The sequence below is a fragment of the Prorops nasuta genome, unplaced genomic scaffold (genome assembly GCF_024137725.1).
Source record: "Prorops nasuta isolate Cenicafe-Biocafe unplaced genomic scaffold, Cenicafe_Pnas_1.2 PNAS00002, whole genome shotgun sequence".
Classification (NCBI taxonomy): Eukaryota; Metazoa; Arthropoda; class Insecta; order Hymenoptera; family Bethylidae; genus Prorops; species Prorops nasuta.
Window position 1 is genome coordinate 1,210,859 of NW_027116799.1, and position 25,353 is coordinate 1,236,211.

General features: G+C 39.6%; 4 protein-coding genes across 6 annotated transcripts in view; 3 read left to right on the plus strand and 1 right to left on the minus strand.

Annotated features, from left to right (window-relative positions):
• Positions 1 to 15,682, plus strand: part of LOC136782936 (semaphorin-1A-like) — a 183,916-nt gene extending 168,234 nt beyond the window's left edge. Inside the window, exons 6-15 of one of the 2 annotated variants that reach the window (XM_066742717.1) lie at positions 1,952 to 2,039; positions 6,129 to 6,233; positions 7,199 to 7,287; positions 7,397 to 7,538; positions 12,308 to 12,656; positions 12,770 to 12,852; positions 12,946 to 13,044; positions 13,397 to 13,681; positions 14,699 to 14,842; positions 15,352 to 15,682. In XM_066742717.1, coding sequence (XP_066598814.1) covers positions 1,952 to 2,039; positions 6,129 to 6,233; positions 7,199 to 7,287; positions 7,397 to 7,538; positions 12,308 to 12,656; positions 12,770 to 12,852; positions 12,946 to 13,044; positions 13,397 to 13,681; positions 14,699 to 14,842; positions 15,352 to 15,668 — 1,701 coding nt within the window. In that variant the 3' untranslated portion in view covers positions 15,669 to 15,682. The remainder of the gene's footprint in view (positions 1 to 1,951; positions 2,040 to 6,128; positions 6,234 to 7,198; positions 7,288 to 7,396; positions 7,539 to 12,307; positions 12,657 to 12,769; positions 12,853 to 12,945; positions 13,045 to 13,396; positions 13,682 to 14,698; positions 14,843 to 15,351) is intronic. The other variant, XM_066742723.1, reaches the window with a different exon arrangement.
• Positions 15,683 to 15,953: 271 nt separating this feature from the next.
• Positions 15,954 to 21,515, plus strand: LOC136782975 (uncharacterized). The gene has a single exon (XM_066742754.1). The coding sequence runs from the start codon at positions 15,954 to 15,956 to the stop codon at positions 16,362 to 16,364; it is 411 nt and encodes a 136-aa protein (XP_066598851.1). The 3' UTR covers positions 16,365 to 21,515.
• A 659-nt stretch (positions 21,516 to 22,174) lies between these two features.
• LOC136782954 (sorting nexin-24-like) lies at positions 22,175 to 24,017 on the minus strand. The gene is made up of 3 exons (XM_066742736.1): positions 23,718 to 24,017; positions 22,581 to 22,774; positions 22,175 to 22,498 (listed from the first exon to the last, which is right to left on the minus strand). The coding sequence occupies exons 1-3, from the start codon at positions 23,868 to 23,870 to the stop codon at positions 22,333 to 22,335; spliced, it is 513 nt and encodes a 170-aa protein (XP_066598833.1). The 5' UTR covers positions 23,871 to 24,017; the 3' UTR covers positions 22,175 to 22,332.
• A 327-nt stretch (positions 24,018 to 24,344) lies between these two features.
• On the plus strand, positions 24,345 to 25,342 carry Fdx1 (Ferredoxin 1). 2 transcript variants are annotated; one of them, XM_066742746.1, is made up of 4 exons: positions 24,345 to 24,568; positions 24,656 to 24,707; positions 24,792 to 25,039; positions 25,117 to 25,342. In XM_066742746.1, the coding sequence occupies exons 1-4, from the start codon at positions 24,463 to 24,465 to the stop codon at positions 25,218 to 25,220; spliced, it is 510 nt and encodes a 169-aa protein (XP_066598843.1). In that variant the 5' UTR covers positions 24,345 to 24,462; the 3' UTR covers positions 25,221 to 25,342. The 2 variants fall into 2 exon arrangements, with proteins under 2 accessions (XP_066598843.1, XP_066598846.1); XM_066742749.1 differs by having other exon boundaries at positions 25,137 to 25,342.
• The last annotated feature ends 11 nt before the right edge of the window (positions 25,343 to 25,353 follow it).

Genomic DNA, 25,353 nt, shown 5'->3' on the forward strand with positions numbered 1-25,353 from the left:
TCCGATTTTATAGTCTCGTGGCCAGATATTCCACCATGTAAAAAGTCCGATATAAATGAGAGCAATTCACTGTTTTTCCTGTTTTCCTCCCCTCCAGCAAAACTACCCTGAAACACCGACTCGCTCCTAATGATAATTACCTCGCGCAGTCTTGTTATCTCTCCACCGATTTCTCTGCTTGAAACAAAACTCCCTGACAGAGAATGAAACTGCAAAGATTTTCCAAGATTTCATCGTGGATCAAACCATCTCTCTCTCTCTCTCTCTCTCTCTCTCTCTCTGCAAGTTTTTATCTTTCCAGGACTCGTTTTAAAATTACACGCTCGTTCGTTCTTTTATATATAGTTAATATTATATATATATATATATATATAAGGAAGAGATGAAAAATGCAGAATTGAATGCAGTGTAATGCTGTGTTTTATGCTGGAAGCACTTTAATTACAACATTTTAAATGGAGCTTTTCCGGGCGTGAAACAGTGGCGTGAATATTCTGAGAAGAGGGAGAGAGGAGTGTCAGAGGCATACAGGGAGAAATTCGGGAGGCATGCGGTCCCACGCGGCAAAATGTATGCATGCACTGCAGCCTGCTCGCCACGTTGATCTCGCCTATAGTTTCCAGTATTACTCTACATACTCCTCTCTCTCTCTCTCTCTCTTTCTACTACTGCTGCCATTTCATGTCCCACTCTTTCTTTCATTATTTATCCATTGTCAACATTATCTTCTTCCTTGCCCCTGTTCTACCCCCTGTCTCATCCATTCTCATCCTACAAACTCTCGACTATAGTCTACTTTCCTGCACTCCTCCCCCTTCCACTCCAGCCTCTGTTGCTGTATTCTCCATATTTTTACTTCTCATACCTTATCATTTATTATCGAAACTATAAGCTCTCCGCCTATTTTTCCTTCGACCTTCATTCCTTCCATTCCCCCCATTTCCAATCCATTCATTTCCAAACCACCAACCGTTATTCCTCTTCATCCCCATTTCTCTTTCGCGTTCCGTCCGTTTCTCCATTTTTCTTCGCGTCCAAACTACCCTTCCTCCAACCTCTTCTTTTTCCCCCAGTTCTACCCCTCTCTTTCTTTAACTTTGAGCTGGATTCTCTTGGCGCCGCTCGCATCGGGAATAGCAAGAAAATAGAAATGCATCGAATGACACTTGGAATGGGAATAAAGTGACGGAAAGGAAAGGATTGAGAGAGTTTCTTACGCGTGGACTTAAATGATAGATGTACGTATATAGACACCGAAGAAAATAAATAACAAGCGTATAACTTGTGCAAGTGGCTGTTTTTTCACTTTCCAGTGTCGCGTGGTTAAATACAGCTAGGAACGATGAAAAGCTGCTTTCGAAGACAACTCTATGTTATAGAATCGCACCCCCTGCAACTGCACGTACAAATTAAACTCGACAATGGCAAAAGATCGCGTTTATTCCGCATTTCTCTCTCTCTCTCTCTCTCTCTCTCTCTCTTTGCATGATGATGATGACGCGTGAGTCATTCTTTTCATCCCCCTCGAGCGCTACAAAGTCTCTCTCCTTAGCGAAAAGTCAGTATCCTTGCAAACTCCTTGGCTTTGTTCATATTTTGTAAGACGAAATTAAGCTCGTTAATCTGCAATGAAGTCTTTCAATTTCCCCCGTTATGGATTACCAAACTTGGTCTATTTTAAAGTTTTAATTACGGCGAATAATGGAGCATCGAATCTTTATTGGAGTTATGATTAATGGTAGCAATTATTCGACTCTGAATAGATGCGCTTATGATTATGCAAAAGCCACTTTGGCCAAACGAGAAATGATAACGCCCCCGTTCCCACTTCACCATTCTTTTACCTCATTATATATATAATCGCGTATAATTTGTCTCGTAATTTTTAACCACTCGCAATTTAATCACTTTACCTCGTATTTTTAATGGAGCTTTTTCTACTTTATTTCAGAATGGAACGTACGTGAAGGAAAATGGCATGGACGGCCTGGGGCTATGTCCTTACGACCCACAGCACAACAGCACCGCTGTTTTTGTTGGTGAGCTATTATTATTTCTATCGCAAACAGATCTGTCATTACAGCATTAACGGACCGGTAAGAAAATATTATCGATTCGGTGGAACAATTTCTACAAATTGCATCATTCCCCTCTACGTTACCCCCTTTTTCCATCATTTTTTTTATACGTAAATATGAATTAGAACCGCTTTGTGAATTTGGTGGTAAGGAGAAAATGTTAAATATATATATATAGTGTATGTATATCGTTTTAATATGGTCAGGGTTTAGGTTCAAGGTGGTGAATGTGACGGTGGTTAGCTTTGACGAAGCAGGGTGGTGGTCTTAAACGAATATGCATATATATATATATGGATATACATAGCAGCCGTCGCCGCTTGTACCAAAACGATCGACATGCCGGACGCTTCTGCTCAAATCGCAACTGCACCCTGCAACTCTCGCACACAAAGCGCCCTGCTACGAGCTAGGAATACACATATACTACACTTAATATATATAGTACACAGTGCACCCCCTCGATTTTCCAAACTCAGCGCGCATAAAGCAGGAGAATGGTGCACGATCTCTATGCCACATTCATATGCATTTCTTGCTGCTTCGCTTGCAAGATCAGCCTTCTGAATTAATATTACCAAACTTCCTGAAAATTTTCTCTGTCATCTCGTAACACACGGGTTTCCACTTGCAAAAGTAGCTATACCTGCTTCTAGAATCTCTCACACTGTGCTATTATACTTTTATCCTGATAAATATGCTAGATATAGGTCTATATATATATATATATATATATATATGGATTAAAAACAAACCAGTATCAGATGGACCGCAGCAGTTTCGACCTGCTAATTAATTATACCAGCACGACACTGAAACCGGTGCATATCATTATGCAATTCTGGTAACACCAGTTTCGAGATCGGCCATATCTGATTGCAATGCACCTTCCGTTTTTGAATCAACGCTTCGTGTTCTGAAAAATCTTGAAAATCTAGACTTCGTTATATATATATTTATAAGGATCATTGTTGACCGGAATTAATAATACTCGTGGCTCACTTGATTAATTTTTCCTATTCCGACGGTTGATTAATATTTAATGAATTCATTTGTAGCATAAGTGGAATTTAATATTCATCAAAAAGTAATTAGACATTTCTAAGCAGTTTCTGAGTAAGTGGGGTAACTTCGGTGAATAGTAATAGTGGAGGGTATAATATGTAGAGCACGTATACCTTCTGGGTATATATATATCACTAGCACATTGCAGTGCCAGGACTGCCAGGATATTCGTGAACACATTCGGTTGCTTTGCTATGCCAATCTCATTGGACACTCGTTAATGTTCCGTAAGAGAGGCGACGATCTAATTTAGATATATCTCGTTATATCGCAAATGTAATTCAACTCCACTCTCAGACATTGCGCAAAACGATCCACCTGCACGTATTTATCTATCGAGTTTTAAACCCTATATATACCCGTGCTTCATCATCGACAAAACTCATCAGCGAATCACAACGGTAAAAATTATAATAATAAAAAATTTTATAACACCCCACGGTCTCTCTATATTATTAATTTTACATTGGGAATTTTCAATAAAAACAGCACACGTGGATTATATTTACGATGCACACATATGTATAGAACACTGTATGCATAGTTTGTATTGCTTATCCGTAATAAATAATCGAATGAATATTCAACGATTTATCGGTTCGTGAAATGCAGCAAGTGCAATTATTGATGCTTGACAATATTTTCTCAGCAAACGAGTTTAACCAGGGAACGACATTGATAGCGTTATTTTCATCTTTCTTTCTTTTTTTTCTTCCGCGTTCACCGGAACTCTGATGAATCGTAATCAGCGCTGACAGAGTGATAATTTACAGCGCGGCGAATTATCTCTCGACGTCCTTTCAGTATGGAAAAAAGAGGAGGTTTCAAGGGGAAAAACGTATAATAAACATGATTATCAAATTAGAATATTATCACGATTAAGATCGAGCCCTTCCACTTCGTGACATTGAGAGCATTATTCTCCGGTGCAGCTTAATCACTAGTGACAAGCGTTCGCATCCAGTGGACGGCTAGTGTCAATTTAATAATTTACGGTTAGCTTGCTTGATATTCAAACGCGCGTACCGCTCTCTCTCTCTCTCTCTCTCTCGCTCTCTCTTACTCAGCCACTCTTCCCTTTCTTCGCAATGCTCGTCAACTAATATACACACACGAGAGAGCATGTAGGTACTTAAAATAAAGAAAAACAGTGGAGTTTTACAGAAATTCAGCTTCTTCTTCGACAAGCTTATCAGTTGGTCTCGGGGAACATTTGAATATATCTCGTAAACGTCAGGACGAGAGCAGCGCTAAACGTTAAACGCGCAACATTAAAGAAACTTGTCGAGTTTCGAGCGAGAACACGCGTTCCAATCGAGCCGTGTAATTCGATTAATCCATGATTGCTCGATTAATCGCACCGAATAAAATTGCGAAGCTGCATGCAGCACGTACAAAGCGGATGCTCGCGCGGTTATAATTTTGATATAATTAAATGATAATTGATGCAACGTAAAAATTTTCAGAACTCGGTTATCAGTGAGTGAATATAGTATACTAGATATAGATATGTGAAGCGTAGGATTGATAAGCCCCTCTGTAGAGAGAGGGAGAGAGAGAGAGAGAGAGAGAGAGAGAGAGAGAGAGCGAGCTCTTTGGCTAATGGTAACAGTGGCCGGGTCAGTTTACAATGAGATTATTTAACGGGCAAACATACCTACGTAAGCCCAGTGACTTTTGTTTCCAGTGAAGCTGAGCTGGCAGGATCTGCCTGACGGGGTTTTACACTTGCGGCTCTGTTTCGGTTAAAGGGAATTGGGTAGACGGAACAAAGGATATATATATATAAATGTACAAGGAGAAAGATGGAGAGGATGAGAAAGTGAAAGAATGGCGAAGGTAGAAAATAGTCTCGCGAGCATTAAGGGAATAGGAAGAACCGCGAGACGGCATCAACGACCTGTATTCGCGGCCACTTCGGCGTGCAAGGCTCACCCTAGATTTGTAGCCTGCAACGAGCACGTTCATCCCCTAAGTCTAACGTCTACTTTCCCGTTATATATGGCCACCAGGCCGCTATACACTTATCGCGCGCATACGTTGGCCAGCCTCAAATCCCATCGTGCTTTTTGAACGTGAAATATAGACGTGGCGAGCCTTCCAAGATCTCCCCCCTCCCCCCCCAACCTCCCCTCCACCAACTCTCTAGACTTTCCAGTCTCGCTGCAGAACCACCTACAAGGGTGAAGAGAATCCAACGCGTTCCAAAGGCTTGCCAAGGACGAAGCCCACTCGAGGAACCCTCGAAAAGCGAGAAAATTAACTGGCCGACGTGCCAGCGTGCTTTGCATCTTCCTTTCGCGCATTCTTCACTTCCGGAAACAACAATTTCCAACGAAGAGTCGCTCCATCGAGACAAACGATTCTTCGAGCGAGCTCGACTTCATTTTCATCGGTACAGATTTCCTGCGGGATGCTGCTGTTGCTCCACCACGCGTAATTTACATGGCATATTTTCGTTAATCAAGCAGTGATCTACGCTAAAACTGATTAATTGTTGTTACGATAGAAAGTTTGTAGTTGCGGCAGGTATGATGCTTCGATATATCTTAATTTAATCTAGCAGATAATTGCGTTTACGAAGATGTGGTGCTTTGCCAACTTAGTTTCGGGATCAATATATCCTATTATTTCGTATACCCAACAGATAGCTTTCACGATAGTTGATAGATTAGGCGATGCTATCGAGTGTAGACAAGATTACTCCAATTACCAAATCTCGCGTATGATAATTATCGTACGGAGTTGAGGAATATTCTTCCTTCGTTTGGTTATACCTTGTTATTATAGAAAAAAAGATATTGATAAAGATTGCATATTTTTATATTATAAGAGCGATAGAGTCTATAAATATATGTAGGTTTCATTGAATTAGACTTATGTGAAGTTATATAGTCAAGCTTGCATAAGGCATTCGTACAGAGCTACTCGCTTGGCACAGATTTCTTGAGGAAACTGATTGACGATAGTGTTTCTTTATTACAGATGGACAGCTGTACGCCGCCACCGTGGCTTACTTCTCCGGAGGCGACCCACTCATTCACAGAGACGGGATTAGAACAGAACGCTCCGACCTGAATCAGCTGAACGGTGAGTTGGTAGATTCCAAAACCAGTTCGAAAGCCAGCTTCGATCCGCTAAGCGATAGAGCTTCTCCCCTCCGCGCATCCCCCCACCCCATTTGCATTTTGATTAAGTGTCGGATCTCATAAAATCAAGATAATATAATAACTTTCGCAATCCCGCGATAACCCCGGCTATTTTCTGCTTTACCTCAAACTAAAGCCAATAAAATCTAAAACCTTTGAATAATAAATCTCATTCCCCCTCCCCCTCCCCCTCCCCCCACTCCCGCCCTTCTTCTCCCTTTGCAATTTAAAAAAACACATTTCTCGTTTCTCCTTTTACTCCATCGCAGTCAAAATGAACTATATAGACTCTGGCTTCTTTTTTAACAAATCTCCAACTAATATATTACGATTCAAGAGTTTTTTTGGTACGATTATATTAATCTGGGCAAAAATTTGCCTAGTTTCCGAGACGAGGGCAAATGTTTTCTCGTTTGGATCTTGAGAGTTCTCTCTGTCGCTGCAGCGCTACTACTTTTCAGCGAGATAAGAATTTTAAGCGTAGACATATATATACTGTAAATCAAATCGACACGGACCAATATTAAACAGAAACTAACCCATTTGATCATGCTGTGTAAATTTAATTTTGCCACGAAAGAAAATATTTTCGTAATTACATAAATACGTCATGTGTAATTACCGACTAACCGTAATTACTAGTAATTATTGCGATATTAATTAATGTCAGTAATGACAAACCGAGTCGCCGGAATGTTTTGCGTTTTCTGCTTTGCGAGATATATAGTGTCGTAATTTATTTAGTACGTATATATACCCTTCGTTCACAATCTTACATGTAAATTGTCAAAGTATAAAATGAAATCGAAGTAATAAAGGAGAAAATGATATAAATATATGAATTTAAATTATATTCAACGATTAGATTTAGAAATGAATTTTAACATTTGGATGAATAATTTTCAGGTCCAAATTTCGTGAGCTCCTTCGCCTACGAGGATTACGTGTTCTTCTTCTACAGGGAGACCGCGGTGGAGTACATGAACTGTGGAAAGGTAAGGATCGGTTTAGAGCATTATCCGGCTGGCATGAAAGGGAGGTTGGCGAAAAGTAGGAAACGACGTGTTGTCAGGTGATCGCTTACAAGCTGCATTCGCATTTCAGGCCGTGTACTCGCGAGTAGGCCGAGTGTGCCAGCACGACAAGGGCGGTCCTCACGCGTTCAACGACAGATGGACGAGTTTCCTGAAAGCTCGACTCAACTGCTCGATTCCAGACGAATATCCTTTCTACTTCAATGAAATACGTGAGTATAGTAGACAACACCACCACACTATACCCACACCCTACACACACACACATATATATACTACTTTTTACCCACCTGACCAACTTATACTTTCCCCACTTTACTTCCATTAAAACTTTTCATTACCCAAAACAAACCTAATGTTTTTTTAATTACTTCCTACGGTTTACGCGTCCAATTCATTCAACCATTACGTAAAAATGATAAAATCTCTGGCAGAACTTGTATACAACCAGAGCGTTTCCTCACTTAAAATTCTGCGCTGACTAATACTGTTATGCACTCGTATTTTCTAATTAGCGTCAAATTTGAATAGACGCACTACTTATAAGCTACTATACTTGGAAACGAATTTAACGATTTTTACCTGCTAACTGAATTTGGCTACCTCCGCTGTTTTCTCGCTGGAAACTCCCCGGTAACAAGAGTAATATATTAGATAAAAGTAGTAATCTCTGAAGCGTACAAGGGTTCTGTATTTGTTACGTGTGTTTGTGTTTGTGTGTGCGTGTGGACGTTATCCCTGCGTGGGAATATTAGCGAAAGGTATAATGTGATTGCTGATAGAAATTCAGAGCACGACCACAAGCATATGATATCGGTTTAAGCATTAGCATTCGCTATTAATTTAATTAGGTAATTGTAATAGTGCTATATACACTGATAAATGGTTCAACTTTAATTACACTTGCGAATCACGCGTTACGTTATTTCCTACATGTATATATATATATGCCATACTAATAACTCGACGTTATACGATTTGGCAAAAATATCAAACTTTTACTACCAACCTGTTGCCTGCGCCCTCCTACATAAATTTCCCCTCTTTTATTTACTTATTCTAAACAATTTTTACTCCCTACCTTCGGTAATTGGCTTTTCGAGCAAACTGCAAGCAACGAGTTTACGAAATACTGACCAAGAGGCTTTTCCGAGCGAAACTTGAACCTTTTTGTCGACGAATAAGTTTCAGAGATTTGAACGTCATAATGATAATAACTTTAGTCTGGATAGAATCGGTAAAGTAGGAGAGTTTGAGTTTACCGAACAATTCAAATAACAAGGCAGGAGAGATAGTATAGCTGGGCTTCGCTTCGCTTCGCTTTGGCTCCAAGGCAATTTCGTCGCGGAGTCCGGCCCGGTTTGTGAAACATACTAGCAATAAATCTGTGTGCATTAATGCTCCGCAATCAGCGAATGTAAATATCGCGTACCCGTAGCCTTTTGTCCGCCGCGACCAAACGATTAGTTCGGGTCAACTTTCACTTGGCGCGAAATCTGCGTCAATATATATATATATATATACATTGCTATGAAAGCAATGTCGTACATGGTCCTGGATTAACTTCACCCCTGTCCTTGACGCCCCGGAATCACACTATCCCGTTGATATTGCTACCGTAATAAAGGAAAATCGACAGCTGCACCGTTTAAGCCTCTGAATCTCACGGGGAAAAGCAAGGATAAAAGTGAAAACCCTTGCAAAAACTCGTTTTCCTCCAAAAAATGAATTGAAAGAATGTCAACTTGACACGAAACACGCCAGTCGCTCCCTCTTATTTGCCTCAATGCCAATATATCGAGCACCGGAGATCAGATAATGCATAAAGAAAATTCAACTGCAATATCTGCTTACGTGCACTGCATATATTCGCCATCCCGATTTGGCTAGCATCCTTTAATACTGAAATCTCTCCCATGGATTACCATTATCCTCTCCACCGGCAGGATTTATGTACAAGGATTTCGATCACTTCTTTCCACTCATTGTCCATTGTAAAAGAAAATATATGTATATATAGTATAAATACCTCTCCTGTGTATCTCCTCTCGGGTATCCAGTATCCACTCGATACTCGACCAGCTGCTATGTCGAAATTATATGCCAAGGAAAAAAAAGCCACTAAATTCAAACCCGAATTTTCTCTTCCTCCTCCTCTTCCTCTTTCTCTCTCAATCAGAAGAGTCATCTTGATCAAAGCGTTTGATCATCGGTAGAGTTGAATTTATTAACGTCTGGATATATTCATTGGTTGGCCGGAAGCTTGACAGATTTGTATTCAGAGCGAGATTGACCGATTTTCCTGTACGTCAGCCGATAAGTCGAGGCAGCTGCCTATACGGAACGGAAAATGAAGCAGCTCCGGGCACAATGCTGATTCACCGACGGTGATCCTGGGGATCGAACGGGAGTTAGTCGAGGGCTGTGTGGAAGGGGGGGGGGTGTATTCTCCGGTATAAACGTGGAATATTGTCGCCGCACATCGAACCGAAATCCCTATCCGGCTAGCAAGTTTGGCAAACCGCCAGCCCTCGGTGGATCCTTGCCAAATCGCGATTCCCGGCTATACCACCGATTGCTCGGACAACCTAAGCCTCGCTCCCTCTCCTCCTCCTCCTCATCCCTTTATCCCTCCCCGCCCCGCGTCGCGCCGCACCTCTCCGACGTCTCCCCCAATCAGACCCGACGACGGAAGACACTCTCGTGTACTTTCCTGTAATATACACGTGGAAAAACGAGACTTGGACACGGTGAAGATACCACACTTAAACGAGTGCCAAATTGCGACTCAAGACCTTATTACTTTCAATAGGAACTCTGTATAAAACCACCCTGGGTCAAATCAGGTTCTTTATGGATCTTTTAATGTACTTTGTATATAGTATACTCTACTGCTCCATTCACCATCGTATAAAGAAACTAATTTTTCATTATGTATATGTATACCGCAGCTTTATACTCGTTTAAACGATTCGTCAATTTTCTATAAGATATACAAGTAACTTTTTCAATTCCTTCGCTCTGTACCTTATTACACAACTCTTCTCTCCTTTATGGTTTTAAAACCCGAGTATCATACTTGTAACGTTATCTTTCGCGTGTGAAATTTACGAGAGTTTGCTAATGGACTCTTGCGTATGGGATTACAGTAATATTACCAGAAACGGAGTTTTCCCTATTTCAACTTGCACTCGAACTTTGGCCTCTGCAGCGAGTAACGGAAAGGAGCTCTTGGAAAGAATCCCGTATTGTATATTATAATACAAGCCGCTACGCTGGAATATTAAGATGACTTCCAAAATGCAAACATAAACTCTGCTATACGCTTTTGTTTCCATGAAAGATAAAATCGGACTCTCATAAATAAGGCACGATAGGAAAGGGAAAGAAAGAGAGATGGGGGAAGGAGTAAGAAAGGGAGGGGAGGGGATGAGGGAGAAACGCAAACTTGCCAGTAAAAATATATCTTTGTGAACTTTCCACCGAGATATCAATGAGAAACTTTTATTCACTATTTTATTCTTTATACACCGGCTATGAAAACACGTCGAATGTGGAGTTTGTATGGTTTTTATCGCTTAATGAGCCGTCGAAGAGAATAATAAGAGGAGAGGATGGAGAGAAGAGAAGAGTAGCTCGTCGGTATAGTATATATGTATGTATAAAGTATAAGGAGGGGTTTTTGTGAATGGGAGATGATTTTCGGTAGCAAAGCTTTAAGGGTGAAGGTGGTGGGGGAGAGGGTCGGAGGTGGAGCGCTAGAAGTCATGGATATATAGGAACGAGTGATCAGAGGAAAAGGGGGAGCAGCGAGGATTTAAATAGTGCTCGCTACTGGAAGTTAGAAGTGGCGGAACGCACACAATCGCAGATCGATTTGCATGAGCGAGCCGTCAAGGAGGCCATAAAAAGGGGAGTAAGCCGAGAAGCGGAAGGGCGGCAATCGCGATTACGAGATATAACGTTGGCTCTCGCGCTTAAATTTCCATTCGCAGTGAAGAATAGCCGCTCCAACGCGAATTTGACAAAGTTCTGCGCGCGCACTTTGTCTCCGCTCGGAGACGGATGGCTAAAAGATACCCGAAGCTGCGGTAGACTCTGCAAGAGGAGGAACAGGGGCGGGGGGTCGTTGAAAACTTTTCACCACAGGAACCTCTCTCGTACCTATATATGTACAAGGCTGCTCGAGAAATATATCGGTAAACCTATACAAATGTGTTCCTTCCCACGCTGATGAATGAACGTGATTAAAAAGATTCTCTCGAATATATCAAAGCTTCGCTGTATATAATTTTACTTTATTTCGAATAACGTAATTTTTGCGTTATATATATATATATATATATATGGAGATAGCTGGACCGAGATGCAATATAGGGATTTTCTTTAAGCTCGCAAGTTTTGCGACGTTTTGTAGTAAGAGGTGTGAATGTGAATGTGGAGCATGCGAGCGAGCTATAAGAGTTGGATTAGATGGTCGTTGCAGTTTTAAACTTTGAAAGGGAGACGTGCGTGGCGGTGTAATAGGATGGTGAGAGGAGGGGGGAGGGGGAGAGAAACGATGGTTCGCTGCTTACTCCCCCTTTTTCCTCCGAGCTTTGCCAACCTGTTCACCGCAGGTCGTTGAGCGTCGAGCAAAATGCATCTCGTATAAGAGGCTGTCAAAAAGTTCATATATAGCTGTACTATATACGATATAAGCGTTTTTTAGCATGGAATACTTTTCTCGGTAACTCGATAGACAGCAGGGAGCACGGTTGTTCGAAAATCACTTTTTGAAGCTTATCCTCGTATAGCGTTTAGCAATCCTCCGTTCCCTGATGAAATGATGGATAACGATTGATGGGAGATGAAAGTATCACAGATGTATATAGATATATATAATATAGAAGGAAATCTATAGGTTGAAATATAAGAGCGCCGAATAACTTGGTGGATGCATGGATGGAGAGCCGATTTGATTTATTTCGTAACTCAACAGAGTCAACGAGCGACGTGACGGAAGGTCTTTATGGCGGTGAACGTTCCCGATTGGTCTACGGTGTCTTTACAACACCGGTCAATTCCATCGGAGGTTCGGCCGTCTGCGCTTTCAACATGAGCAGCATCCTCGAAGTCTTCCAAGGTGCTTTCAAGGAACAGGAGACGATAAACAGTAATTGGCTGCGAGTACTTCCCGAGAAGGTGCCACTGCCAAGGCCCGGATCCTGCGTTAATGACTCCAGGACTCTTCCAGATGTAACCGTTAACTTTGTCAAAGCTCATCCCCTGATGGATGAAGCGGTGCAGTCTCACTTCGCTCTGCCTGTGATAACCAAAGTCAGCTTTAAGTAAGTCCAATATTCCACGCAAGCACCCACTTTACCCTAATTATTATTATGATATTATCCCGATGCAGCGTTGACAGTTGAGAATGTATATTAACGAGACTCTCGATTTACAGCTACAGATTCACAAAAGTAGCCGTGGATCCACAAGTGAAAGCACTGGACGGAAAGCTCTACGACATACTGTACATCGGGACAGGTAATTATTATTATGAAATTCGTCCTGCTCCATATTTCCCTTTCTCGTTTCTACGATTGATACCGAGATGAAAAACTGTTTGGATATCTGCAGATGACGGGCGTGTTCTGAAAGCTCTCAATACCCTTGCACCGGACACGACATCCGATGTGGGTCAAGTAATTGTCAGCGACGTACAAGTATTGAAACATGGTAAGTTGAATTTTATAAATGCAGCTAACCATTCCTAGGAATGTAAAGTCAGCGTGAAATTATAATCCTGTAGGAGTCGCTATATATATAATTGATGCCGAATAATGTAATTCTCCATTAGGATTACGTATATATATATAATGTGTATATATGTATACCTATATATACTCATGTGCTATAGCGCAGCATATACTGTAGAATATATAGTAGGTAGGAAAGTAAGATAAAGTAGAATGGAGTAAAAGGGAGTAAAGCGCGTTAAACGTGGTCGCTTGTCGTATTAAATCAAAGGATCAAACGTAAATTGGCTTTTCCGTTTAATTGGTTTAACGGTACTTTGTTTTATTTGCAGGCCAGGCTGTTAAGGATCTGCTTGTAGTTCACCTAGCGGGTGAGGCGAGTAAATTAGTGGTGTTCGCCGATTCAGAGATCAGAGCTGTGCCCCTTCACCATTGTGACTTGCCAACGGCTAGTACGTGCATGTCCTGCGTGGCTCTTCAGGATCCGCATTGTGCCTGGGACGCAATTACAAATCGCTGCGTTGCCGTGCCAACCAAACTCCACGACAACGCCGCAGATCAAACCCTCTTCCAAGATATTGTCGCTGGCAAGCACAAGGGTTGCGGTTACGAGCAAGGTACTCCATTATTCTCTCCTATATATATATATATATATACTACAATATACTTCTTTAAACCCTCAAAACTCTTTTACGGCTATTATATAAGAATTATTTGGATTTCATCCGAGTATGATTCTTTCGCAACTACCCTTTTGCAGCGTATCTCCTCCTGTTCTCTTTCTATGTATATACACACATTTATATATGCTCTCAAACAATTTCAACGTAATTCCCATACCTGTAGCTTCTGATAATTTCAAGAAAAACATGGAAGAGAGACGACTGAGAAAGAGCTTTCCCAGTATGATAAATATTGGCAAAGTTTTCGGTCCATCGTAAAAACTAGAAAGTTTGCCAAGAGAGCAACGGTGTGGTTGAGTTTTACAAATCGTATTCTCACGATGACATTAAGGATCATTACAGGCACCGCGCTCGCAGGAGACACTTTCTTATCTAGCTCCGTGAGGGACGGCCTATGTTTCAAAACGACTTATAGCGCGCGTTTCACTTTCCTACTTTTTCTTATTCGCGCTCTCTTTTTGCCAGGGACCAAGAGTGGCAATGTTGCGCGAAAATTTCCAAGTTCAGTGATCCGCGATAAGTATGCTAATAGGCGTTCCTCGTCGTCGCGACTCTTCCTTTTTGTCGCTGAAACGTCGCTGCTGCACGGTGGTAAAAGAGCTGTGGTAGGGGGGGGGGGGGGGTCACGAGTAACGTGGAATTGCGATTGCGAATTGAACTGGATCAGCGCAATTCCATGTTCAGTGACCGTGACGAGGGCTCGGTTAGCAAGTCGCTTTAACCTTTCACCGTTTTGCTCACTAATGCTATATACTAATACACTCTCTTGCACGCAGTCTCGTTTATTAACAAAAAGCTCTATATAATATATATGTATATGTTTCTCGATCTCTTTATCTCTCTTACTCTTGTGTTTCCTAAATTTCAATAATATATATAATCGCTATACTGATAAATAACATTTTACGCGCGATCATCAATCCCATCATCAATTGGTGAATGTTCCTACAGAAATGGCGAAGCCAGTGCTACCAGCAGTGCTACCCGAAATCGGGCGTGGTGAGCTACCCGATGAACGGGACAACGAAATCGTCATCGAACTGGATCGAGAAAATCAGTACAGTCGAACGCAACCGAGAGCTAACGAACCTCAAGGTAATCTGCACATGTCGCAATAATCCAACGGACCCTGATTATCCTTCAACTTTATTATTGTTTAATTTTTGTCCAGTCCTATATCCTTGTAATTGTGTCCCAAACTATAGATCCTCCATAATCTGCATCTCTCAAAGATCGATTCCATTAGTGTGGTAATACCTGCATCTGTGACGTAATAATAATACTATCTGTGTGTTCACATTACGATGGCTTAGGAAACTCATTGGTCGACTAGGCTCCAATGAGGCATAGGAGAAACAAATAAATCACGCAAAAATCCATTGCACGCAATAAATAATAATAATAAACAATAAAGGGACCATGTCACGTCACACAATAAATTCTCACCGTCTAATTTTTGTCGATATATCGTATTATAGGGCACACAGTTTGCGCCAGTTCAATTTGATTGATTATTCGATGCTATATAATCGATCGGAGGATTTAACCGTTAGGAATTTAATGATTTATCGATTTCTCTGACGAATATCCATGTGATTTTGCAGGCGTCATCGTGACTCCAGTGGTGTATTCGGCGCAAACCTTAACCGGTGCCCTCATAGGTACCTGCTTCTTCTCCCTACTGGCCGGATTCGCTTCTGGCTTCTGGTTCTCGCAAAGGTTACGAGGGACGCCGTACCCGGACCCACCGGAGCAGCGTCAGCAATTGAATCGTTTGACGGAGAGCTCGGAGTCACCGGGATTCAACAACAAATCCATCAATCTGGTGCTGAACGTACCGCCGAAGAATCCCAATGGGAAGAACGCAAACTCTTCGGCGGAGAACAAGCCGGTGCAGAAGGTGAAGAAGACGTATATATGATACCGAAAACGACACAGAGCCGTCTGAGGCTTGCAGGAGGATCCCACGGGGACCCTTTCATCCTCCTCGTCTTCCTGTTCGGAGCTCGCCGAGTCCGACGACGATGACGACGACGACGACAACGACGACGACGATGACGAAGAAGGCGACGAGAATCCCCAGGAGCGGTACGACTCCCTCCGGGACCAGTACAACCTGGAGAACGGCGACTTTCCGGAGCCTAGTCTGCCCCCCCACGACGCCCTTCTGGAGGCGCAGCTTCGTCAGATCGAGCAGCACGAGTACATGGAGGCCGTGCTCCCCGCTGATTTCTCCTTGGTCCACGGTTACGAGTCCGTCAGGGGTCGCAGCGCCGACGATCTTCGCCGAGCCGGACAACGCTGGATCGCCAATTTCGCTCAAGAGTCTCGCCACGATCACTACATGGTCCCCACGAGGAGCCCTCGGGAGCTCAACCAGCGAATCCTCTCCCTCTTCAATCCGCAATTCTTGCCCAACTTCAACGACATGGTCATGCACGTGGCCACCCACTGCGATTCTTCCTCGGCCCCGCCGCCCCCACCTCCACCCCCGAGATCCAGATCCCTCGCCGAGGAGGAACGCTTCTACACGTACGACAATGCGCAGAGGAAGCGCACCGCTACCAATTCTATGCTGCTCCAGAGGAACTTGCCCTACGAACCTTCGCACAACTGACGCTTGGCTTTCTATTGAGTCGACGACCACACCCCTGCCCCCTAACCCCCTTCCACGATGCTGCCCCACGAAACATCAAAATCCTGCCGATGCAGGACACGTAGGTTGTTGTGCCCGACACCTTACCGGATGTCTCCAATTCGAGATGCTTAAACAACTCCGAACGCCATCCTTGACGAGGAAAGTGATCGTCACCCTCCTAGCTATCATGATTCGATGCGGAAACTCTCACGATCGTTGGTGGCACGCTCGATCATCCAAACCTGTTGTTACCGATGGACGAAAGTTAGAGTCCAATCGGTTGGCAGATTTTGTAAACCTGTAACGCCGCAAGAGCACATCTGGATGACGACTGAGCGAGGTGTAACTTTAAAGTTCGAAAGGCAGTGGTGTGCAATGTTTTGAGAGAGCGAAAGAGAGAGAGAGAGAGAGAGAGAGAGAGGACTGTGTTCGTATAAAGTAGTAGTGGCCTGCTAGGTGCTTAGATCAATACGTAAGTGAGAAGAATTTAGAGAGACAGTATCGACTGATTTGTAGCACGAGAAATCTGTAAGATGGCCGAAATTCAGGCAAGTGCCTCATTTATGCGTTTCGTTTAAGCTTTAACACTTGTAGGGAAAAGTTTGAGAAAGAAAAAGCGTAGAGAGACTTAAGTAAGACTTATTCGGGTATTGATGTGCACTTATTGTCGTGCTGTGAGTATCGGTTAATATCGGTTAAGCGAGGTCATCGCCAAGAGCTTGGCTGAGATTGAACAGCCGCGTGCAGTGTGACTTTTTGAAGAACGTTTATTGTTTTCTTAGCTAGAGTACGTACGATATATGTATATTGACAGTTTATCGGCACTTGGATCCTCCAACTTGCGTGCAACTTCATCTCGATTTAATGGACCGGAAGTTGCGACTCTTCGTATTTTGTAAGGTGCCTTTGACAATACTGCTGCCAGGTATCAGAGTTAAAGAGCCTAAACGCCTCGTTTCCCACACCGATCGAATTCTCCCCCAAAAAATTATCAACGATGTATATCTGTGAAAATAAATACCTCATCGAAAACGAGAGCGATCCACGCGATTGTGCTCGTTCGATGGTGAAATTTCCAACGACGAGGTGCTGCGCAAGGCGTCATGGCAATTTTTCCATGCCTGACCATGGAATGGCGTAAATCGGTCTACTAAATATTGTATAATAGTGACTACCGTAAAAAAAACCGCATTTGTTTCTCGATTCAACTGCGACTAGAGTGCCTGTAATTAATTAGCGAGTCATAATTTCAGATGTAACGCGATAGTTGGGCGAAAGAGCACCGAAAGGAAGAGAAGAAGGCAGGAGTGTGGTTCGCGATAAGGATCAAAATAGTGCATCGTTTAATTTAGAAGATGAAAAAAGTGAATGTGTCTTTTGCCAGATTTTTCTAGACGACAATTTTTTAGTTTGAGGCTACAAACCGCTGCTATCAGTTATAACGAAGAACGGCTTTTCTATACGCTTGACATATAGAAGAGCACGCGTAGTAAGGTTGGGAGGGAAAAATTTGCTTTTGAGCGAGCGCACTCCTGTTTTTCGCCGAGTTAGCGGTGTTATCTGGCAAAAGTAGCGCGGGATGATCTTCTATTAGTCAATTGCGCTAGCGGCAATGTAGCTAATCGAGCAGAATCAGCTGCGTAAAGGGACAGGATACGTATTTGCTAGATAACGCTAATACACCGATTTGTTCGCCGTAGCAAGGCGAACCTTTATGTCACTTTGAAATGTCGATTAAATTCAATCGTCCGTTAACCAACACTGCCGCGTCTATAATTGCAACGCGTTTCAAAGGATGGAACGTTGCAATGAGCATGTACATCGATTTCCCTCATTGTCATTGAACGCTCGTACGTTTCGGATAGGTTGAAACGGGGTGCGAGTCATCGTATACGCGTGCTCTATGACTGGTTTCAAGAAAAATGCGCGCAGATCAGCCGGAGGTAGGAGCGGAATACAAGTTTAGGCTCGATACTGAGGAAACAAAGAAACGCTGGGAGATAACAGAATGAAACGTAGAGACTCCTGTAAATACTATACCTAGAATTGTTTTTTATCGTTGAAATGATTTTAAATGAGATATGGAATTCATCGTTGCGCTGTTTGTACGAGCGAACGACAGTGGTATGCATTAACGTTATGCATAAATATATAGATATATATATATATATATAAATACATACAATATACATACACATATATTTTTTTTTTAATCGCATAAAGTATATATTCGTCAAATGCAAGTTGAGGTGACAAGGCAGCTATTTCACATTTTCGCAGACTTTTCAAAAGCCTGTAATTTTTTTATAAATAATCGGTAAAGTCTCTTGACTATATTATATCTGATTATATTATATATATACAAATATGTAAGCTGTCAAGATCTTTATAAAGCGGTATAGTGGCGTTTATATAATTGAAACATTATAAACTTAGGTACCTTATGTGAAAATGAGATATAATATTAAGAAATTGTTAAAGAATCGTATTTCTAAATTTGTGAGTCTCGAGAGGCATATGGATATAGATGCATAAAAACCATTTTAATAGATTAACATTTTAACTAAAAAGAATTTTAATAGTATAGTTGGTACTCTGATTACAACTGCGGTACCTCGTACTTCTTGCCTCGTGAGAGAAAAAAGGAAGAAAAAAAGCACTGTACTGTAATTGTGTTTCTAGTAGAATGTACGTTGCTCGATTAATAAGAATCCATCGGTGATAATTATTAAGCATAAATTGTATATTTCTAGTGAAATTGTTTTCTTGAAGTTTTCGCGAATTTTACATTGCCTAGGGGATAAACTAAAATGCTTTATTAATCACAAAATCACAGTTTAAAATCAGAGTACTAGAATACCAGATACCTTGCACGTCGCTACGAAAAAGGATATATTATGAAAAAAATTGCTATTGCACACGATTGCAATAGCTTTGAGCTGTAATGTATTAATGAACGCATTAATTATATTATAATGTAACTGCAACATTCCAAACGAGCCGGGGCTGCCGCCCGAAATCATAAACAGTTCCAGCAAAGACTGAAAAGCCCAGATATGCTTTTATTTTTCTTTCTAAATGATTGATAATAAAGTAAAAGGTTGTATCATATCGATATTCATATACGCACGTATGCCAATAAAGTTATAGCAATTGAATTAATTAATCCAACTCTCGAATCGGTCCGTATTTTACGCTTTTCCACATTTGTCGATGTTTTATTGCGACATTTCACACTTTGCTTATCGTAATTAGTCCGAAATTCTGCTCGATCGTATGGCGATAAATCAACTTTCATTATTGGTCAAAAGAATGCATAATAGTACATTATTGTTAATCTGAAAATTCCATTTCGCGGTAATCAATTGTCTATTCGTTTGATATCGCGAGATTGATCACAATCGTTCCTGGCAATAATAATCATGAATGAATTGTTTTTGTCGGTTGTTAAATTGTTGGAAGAAGCACGTAGTGTAAACGCGTGCACAAGAAAATTAATGTGGAAATTATTATTAGTTTAACGATAGAAGAGAAAAACTGAAAGTCTGGAGTGTTGGCAGTCCGGGTACACATATGTTTGCTGTGCCAATGCAATGTGTTTTATGTAAATAGATAATATTTAGCTATAATAGTTAGATAGTTTAGCTGGAATATTTGCTAATGTAGAGACGACGATCTATAAATATATATAAAAATTCGTACGAATATATAGTATATAGATAAAAAGGATTGAAAGAGGGGCGAATTAAAGTTATCCGATCGGGTCATTTTTTTAGGCCGAGCGAACAAAAGAAGAAAACACTTTGTAGATACTTTCTCCTTCGTGCATCTTCCGAAAATAAATCGATGCGTTGCTCTTGTATGTAATTTGAATATATATATATATTACATATAAAAAAGCTGATTAGTAAGATTGAATATAGAGCGTTTATCGTGGGTAATTTTAAAGAGAGCTGGCTGATTAGAAGGAGAACCGAGATGCGCTATTGTTGTACGTACGTAATTTCGATAGAAAGAGGAAGCTGAGTATATAGAGCGAGGATCATTAAGTAGTGGAGAGAATGTAGAAGCGACAGATCGGCATGGAACGATGTAGATTTAACATTGTACCTTCGTATATGCATGAGCGGTGTGTGTAAATCAACCGCGAAACTAATCTAATTTCTGCGATAATACTCATTTTTCAAAGAGTTCACCTTATAAATACATTTAAAAGCGTAGCGCCTCTTCGTCATCATTAACGCGAATGGTAATCTACTGCGATTATTTTTACTCTCGACGTAACATGAAAAATTCATAAAGTCATTTATATTTTTTTTACGTCAACGCGATATTTTTGTATTTGTTTGTTAAACGAAAGAAGAAAGGGCGCCAGAAGGATCTACAACCAAAGTCGGTTCGAAGAATAATGCGTACAGCGTTCCTCTTACTCTTCCCTCGACGCCTGAGAATCCTCGAGAGGATCCGCGGTGTCCTTTGGCGACCAACACCTCCGTCTACTATTATAAAAATCATGCGCGAACCTGTATAAATATTGCGTTAAGTAATGATTTTTCTAGATGATAAATCCGATCAATAAAGCTACGATAAGATACTATATTTCCCGCTGCAAAGTCACATGGACACAACAATAAGAAGATGAGGAAGAATTAAACGCTGAAGACGTATAGATACCTTCAGTTTGCATGTTATTAACCTTTATTCGTTGACAAAAGCGAAAACCGAGTCGAAGATGTTATTTCAACAAAAAAAGAAAAAAATTGTAAGAAAATTATAGTGAATTTTATTAGCGATAGAGTATGAATTTTCCTATTAAGAAAATGCTTGAGTGCTTTATACTATATATATATATATATATATATAGAAGAAAAAACTTGATATTATATATATTATATATATACAATTGTATTTAACATAATTTCCTTGACTCGAGTTTCACTGCAAAACAAATTGCGTGCGTCTATTAAAAAGAAACATTCATTCTTTTGTTGAGAGATTATTTTGTGATTTGTCACTAAAGTGGAAGTGTTTTGTCAACGACGACACTTTGCACAAGACTGAGGAGTTTGTATATAACATACATTTAGTGCAGTACGTTTGATATGAAACAAATTACAAATTATCTCAGAAAATTCAATTTATTACACACGATACATAGTATACCGGTATCATCATTATGATATAAGCTGTATATATAAATAAAACAAGGTCCTATTGCAACGTTACTACCGCTTAAACGACATCATCGTTCATTCTTTATTTCCATATATAGGCGATTTGTAGAACTTGTTCGTAATTTCAAGAGGGATTTAGATGGGAAATAAGAGAATAGCGGGCGAATCAAGTGGACCAAGCAATTTATTATTTAAGTTTATAAAAGAATCAATGATAATAGAGCAAAAATTTGTAGGTCATTTTACGACGTTGAACTATCGTTTAAGAAGAGCCGTATGTCAATCTTACAAACTTCTGGAAAGTGAATTCTAAAATCATGGCAAAACACAGTCAATTAAAATTATTTCTATTCAATTGCAATAGGCATTTATCTTAATTTTAAATTCTTCCAGCTGTTTCTTGAACAAATATTATCGATGTCCGATGCAAGCGGTAGTGATCGATGCAACGCGTTGCACCGCAAAACTGTTTAAGCGTTTATAACATTTACGATCCAAGATATTCATACAATAACGTTAATAGATTAAGATCAATGTCACAAGTAATGTAAACTGAAAATCATGAGCTGAAATAAACGAGACGATGATTCAAATATAAATACTTTTATTTCTTTCTCACATCAATAGGAAAATTCTTTAGAACTATATTTACAATTAATCTCAACAGAGATAATACTTTACGTGCAATAAAATATCATAAATATAATAAAATTAGATTATCAGTTATATATTTAGTATATAAGGTAAAAAATATGATCCTGCAATATTAGCATTTATGAAGTTTTGTAGATGCCAAGCAGCACGCCGCTGGTTACAATGTCCGGCAAACTTGTCTTTGTCTCAGTCTGAATATATGGATCACAATTAAAAGACAACACAGGATGATGATCCAATGTGTTGGATGGCGCATCTTTAGCACCGACCTCACTCTTCTGCATTCTGAAAGGAAAAAATTGGTTTAATCGATACATTGCGAATATTCTTACATTGATATATTTAATTAATACGAAAAATAAAATACCGTCTGTGAGAGACCCCCGTCGCTCTACCGTCTATTCCAAGAAAATTAAGAACCTGTTGTTTCGTCGCTGATATTCGTAACATTGTCTGAATGTACAACTCCAGTGCTACTCGCCTTTGTTCCAATACCTTCGGCTGCGAGTTTCTTACTCTTTTCGGTGGAAACGGAGCAATGTCCGCTACTTCTTTCTTCAGCTGCAAACCATTAAACTTCGTTCGATTATAAAAACCTTTAAATGTATACCTTTAAATAAATAAAATTACAAAATTTTACATTAACGATTATTCACGGATTATGTAGCGTAAAATTGATAAATATTTTAGAGACGAATTCACTATCATCGGCCGAGGAAAACATATGGAGACCTCTAACATCTATATATTATGATTCCAAGAAACTTGAGCTAAATTAAAAATATTTATATAACTTTACTGCCTTATAATCTAAATATTTTTACTAACGGAGGAGCAGATAGAGTTTCGTCGGAGTAGACGTTTATGCAACTAATAGCGGAAGTGGGCGTTGCGTTTTTAATGTTACTTTCACTAGTATGAGTAATCTTTTCATAAATTACAAAATACTGCGGAATATTTAAGCAGTATTAAGGTGCATTTTCATAAATAAAGTTACAAATACATCTTAAATTCTATCGACGAGCGTTTGACTATATTTCTTATATTAATAATTAATCGTTACTTTGAGAGGGTAAAGTTTACTCTTTCATTACAATAAATAATATAGAGAAAGCTATATTAGCAATCAGTTCCTATAGAGGTCAATTTAAATTTATTGAAATAAACGTATAATATATTTCATAATGCGCGAATTTTTTTAATAACAGCACATTCATTTTTTCTAAATTGTTTTATTTACTTTTATATAAGAGATTAACAAATATATTTCTTTTTTATTAACGAAATTAACTAAATGAATGATTAAAAAGGGGGAGTAAATATGACCGATGAAATACAGAGTATTTATGAACAGCAGCATAAACGTCGAGAAATAGTAAAGTAGTATTTTAACGCGTTTATATGAAAATAGCATTATTTTATGCGCATTATATATAAGAATAACATAGTTTAACTATTTCAAAGATTATTCTATAATTGCTTATAATTGAATTGATGCGCTTACCGTTCTATGTAATGAATTAAATTCACTGTATCTTTTCTCAATAAAGTACTGAATACCACTGTTGGGCTCCAGTACTTCAATACAGTAGGCATAATAGGGTTTACCGTGAGACTCCTCGGCCAAACGATAACCGGTAATAGAAACTTGATACATCGCATCGCTAAAATTATTCTAATCCTCACAAATTATTAAAAATTAAACTATATGTCACATAAATATAACAACTACTTTGCTATTCACTGAAGAATGCAGTGAAAGTGAGCTAAGACTGCATGATTGGACGGCCAGTTTAACACTGTACTTTACAGTTTACTCCTTACATTGCAGTGTTGCTGCATCATGGTTTGAATATAGCTATACGACCTACATCTACACAACAATTACAAAAAATCTAAAAAGCTCGTTTTAAGAATATGAAAATTGTGAATCACAATGTTACTAAAAATGTATGATTATTAAAAAAGGAAAAGTAAACCCAAAAACTTTAATTCTGTCATTAACTGACTTCATTGGTTAAAATTGGAACTTTTCTGGACTGATCGTTCTATTAGTCGATTAGTCCCTCATGTCTCGCCTAGAGGGCACACATCACATTCGTAGTAATATGCACCATACGCTACATATCACTTCAATTTTGTGTTCTATGACTTAATCCAGAATGTTGCCCATGTTTTCTTTACGTACTTGTTTGGTTAGGTGCCAATTGTAAGCTTTGAATTTTTAATAAGAACAAATCGAGCCAACAATGACGCACAGATTAATGAATTCTTCGTTAAAATCTCTTACCAAAATGATATATCTTCCCAATAATCATTCAAAGGGAATTATTAACCAACTACATGCAACAAATAGTAAGTTATACTTGTAATGTTACGTAAAGATGGCACTGCTAAGAGCGCGCATTTTAAACTAAATGACTTATAATTTTTTTTAATAAGGTCTCCTACACGGCGAATATGAAATGCAAGACCCGAAATCGGAAGATGAGGTGTGGGTAAAATGTTTAACTATTCTTTAGGTTTAAGTGTGAATTTTGATATATGGTAGTATAATTTTATTAAATTAATTTTTTAGGGTGAATGTTACATTTATTGATAGAACAGGGAAGAAGACGTCTGTTAAAGGAAAAATAGGGGATAACATACTTTATTTAGCTCATAGGCATGGCATTGAAATGGAAGGAGCTTGTGAAGCTTCTCTTGCTTGTACTACATGTCATGTTTATGTGCATCATGATTATGCAGACAAACTTCCAGTAGCAGAAGATACAGAAGAGGATTTACTTGATCTAGCGCCTTTTTTAAAAGAAAACTCTAGATTAGGTATGCTGATTCGCTTTTCGTTTGAATCTCTCATTTCAACCCGTTAATTCTGAAAGAATAAATTTAATTATTTTCAGGATGCCAAATTATATTAAAGAAAGAATTAGATGGAATAGAATTAGAATTACCAAAGGCAACAAGAAACTTTTATGTTGATGGACATACTCCTGCACCTCATTAGTCATAATTGTATTATTAACACAAATATTTAAATTTAATTTAAAACCTAAGTTTAGAATTAGCAGGTACTTTATCATGTAAAATAGTTATTTTTGTAACTAAATGTTGAAATTTTTTAATATATATGCTGGTTC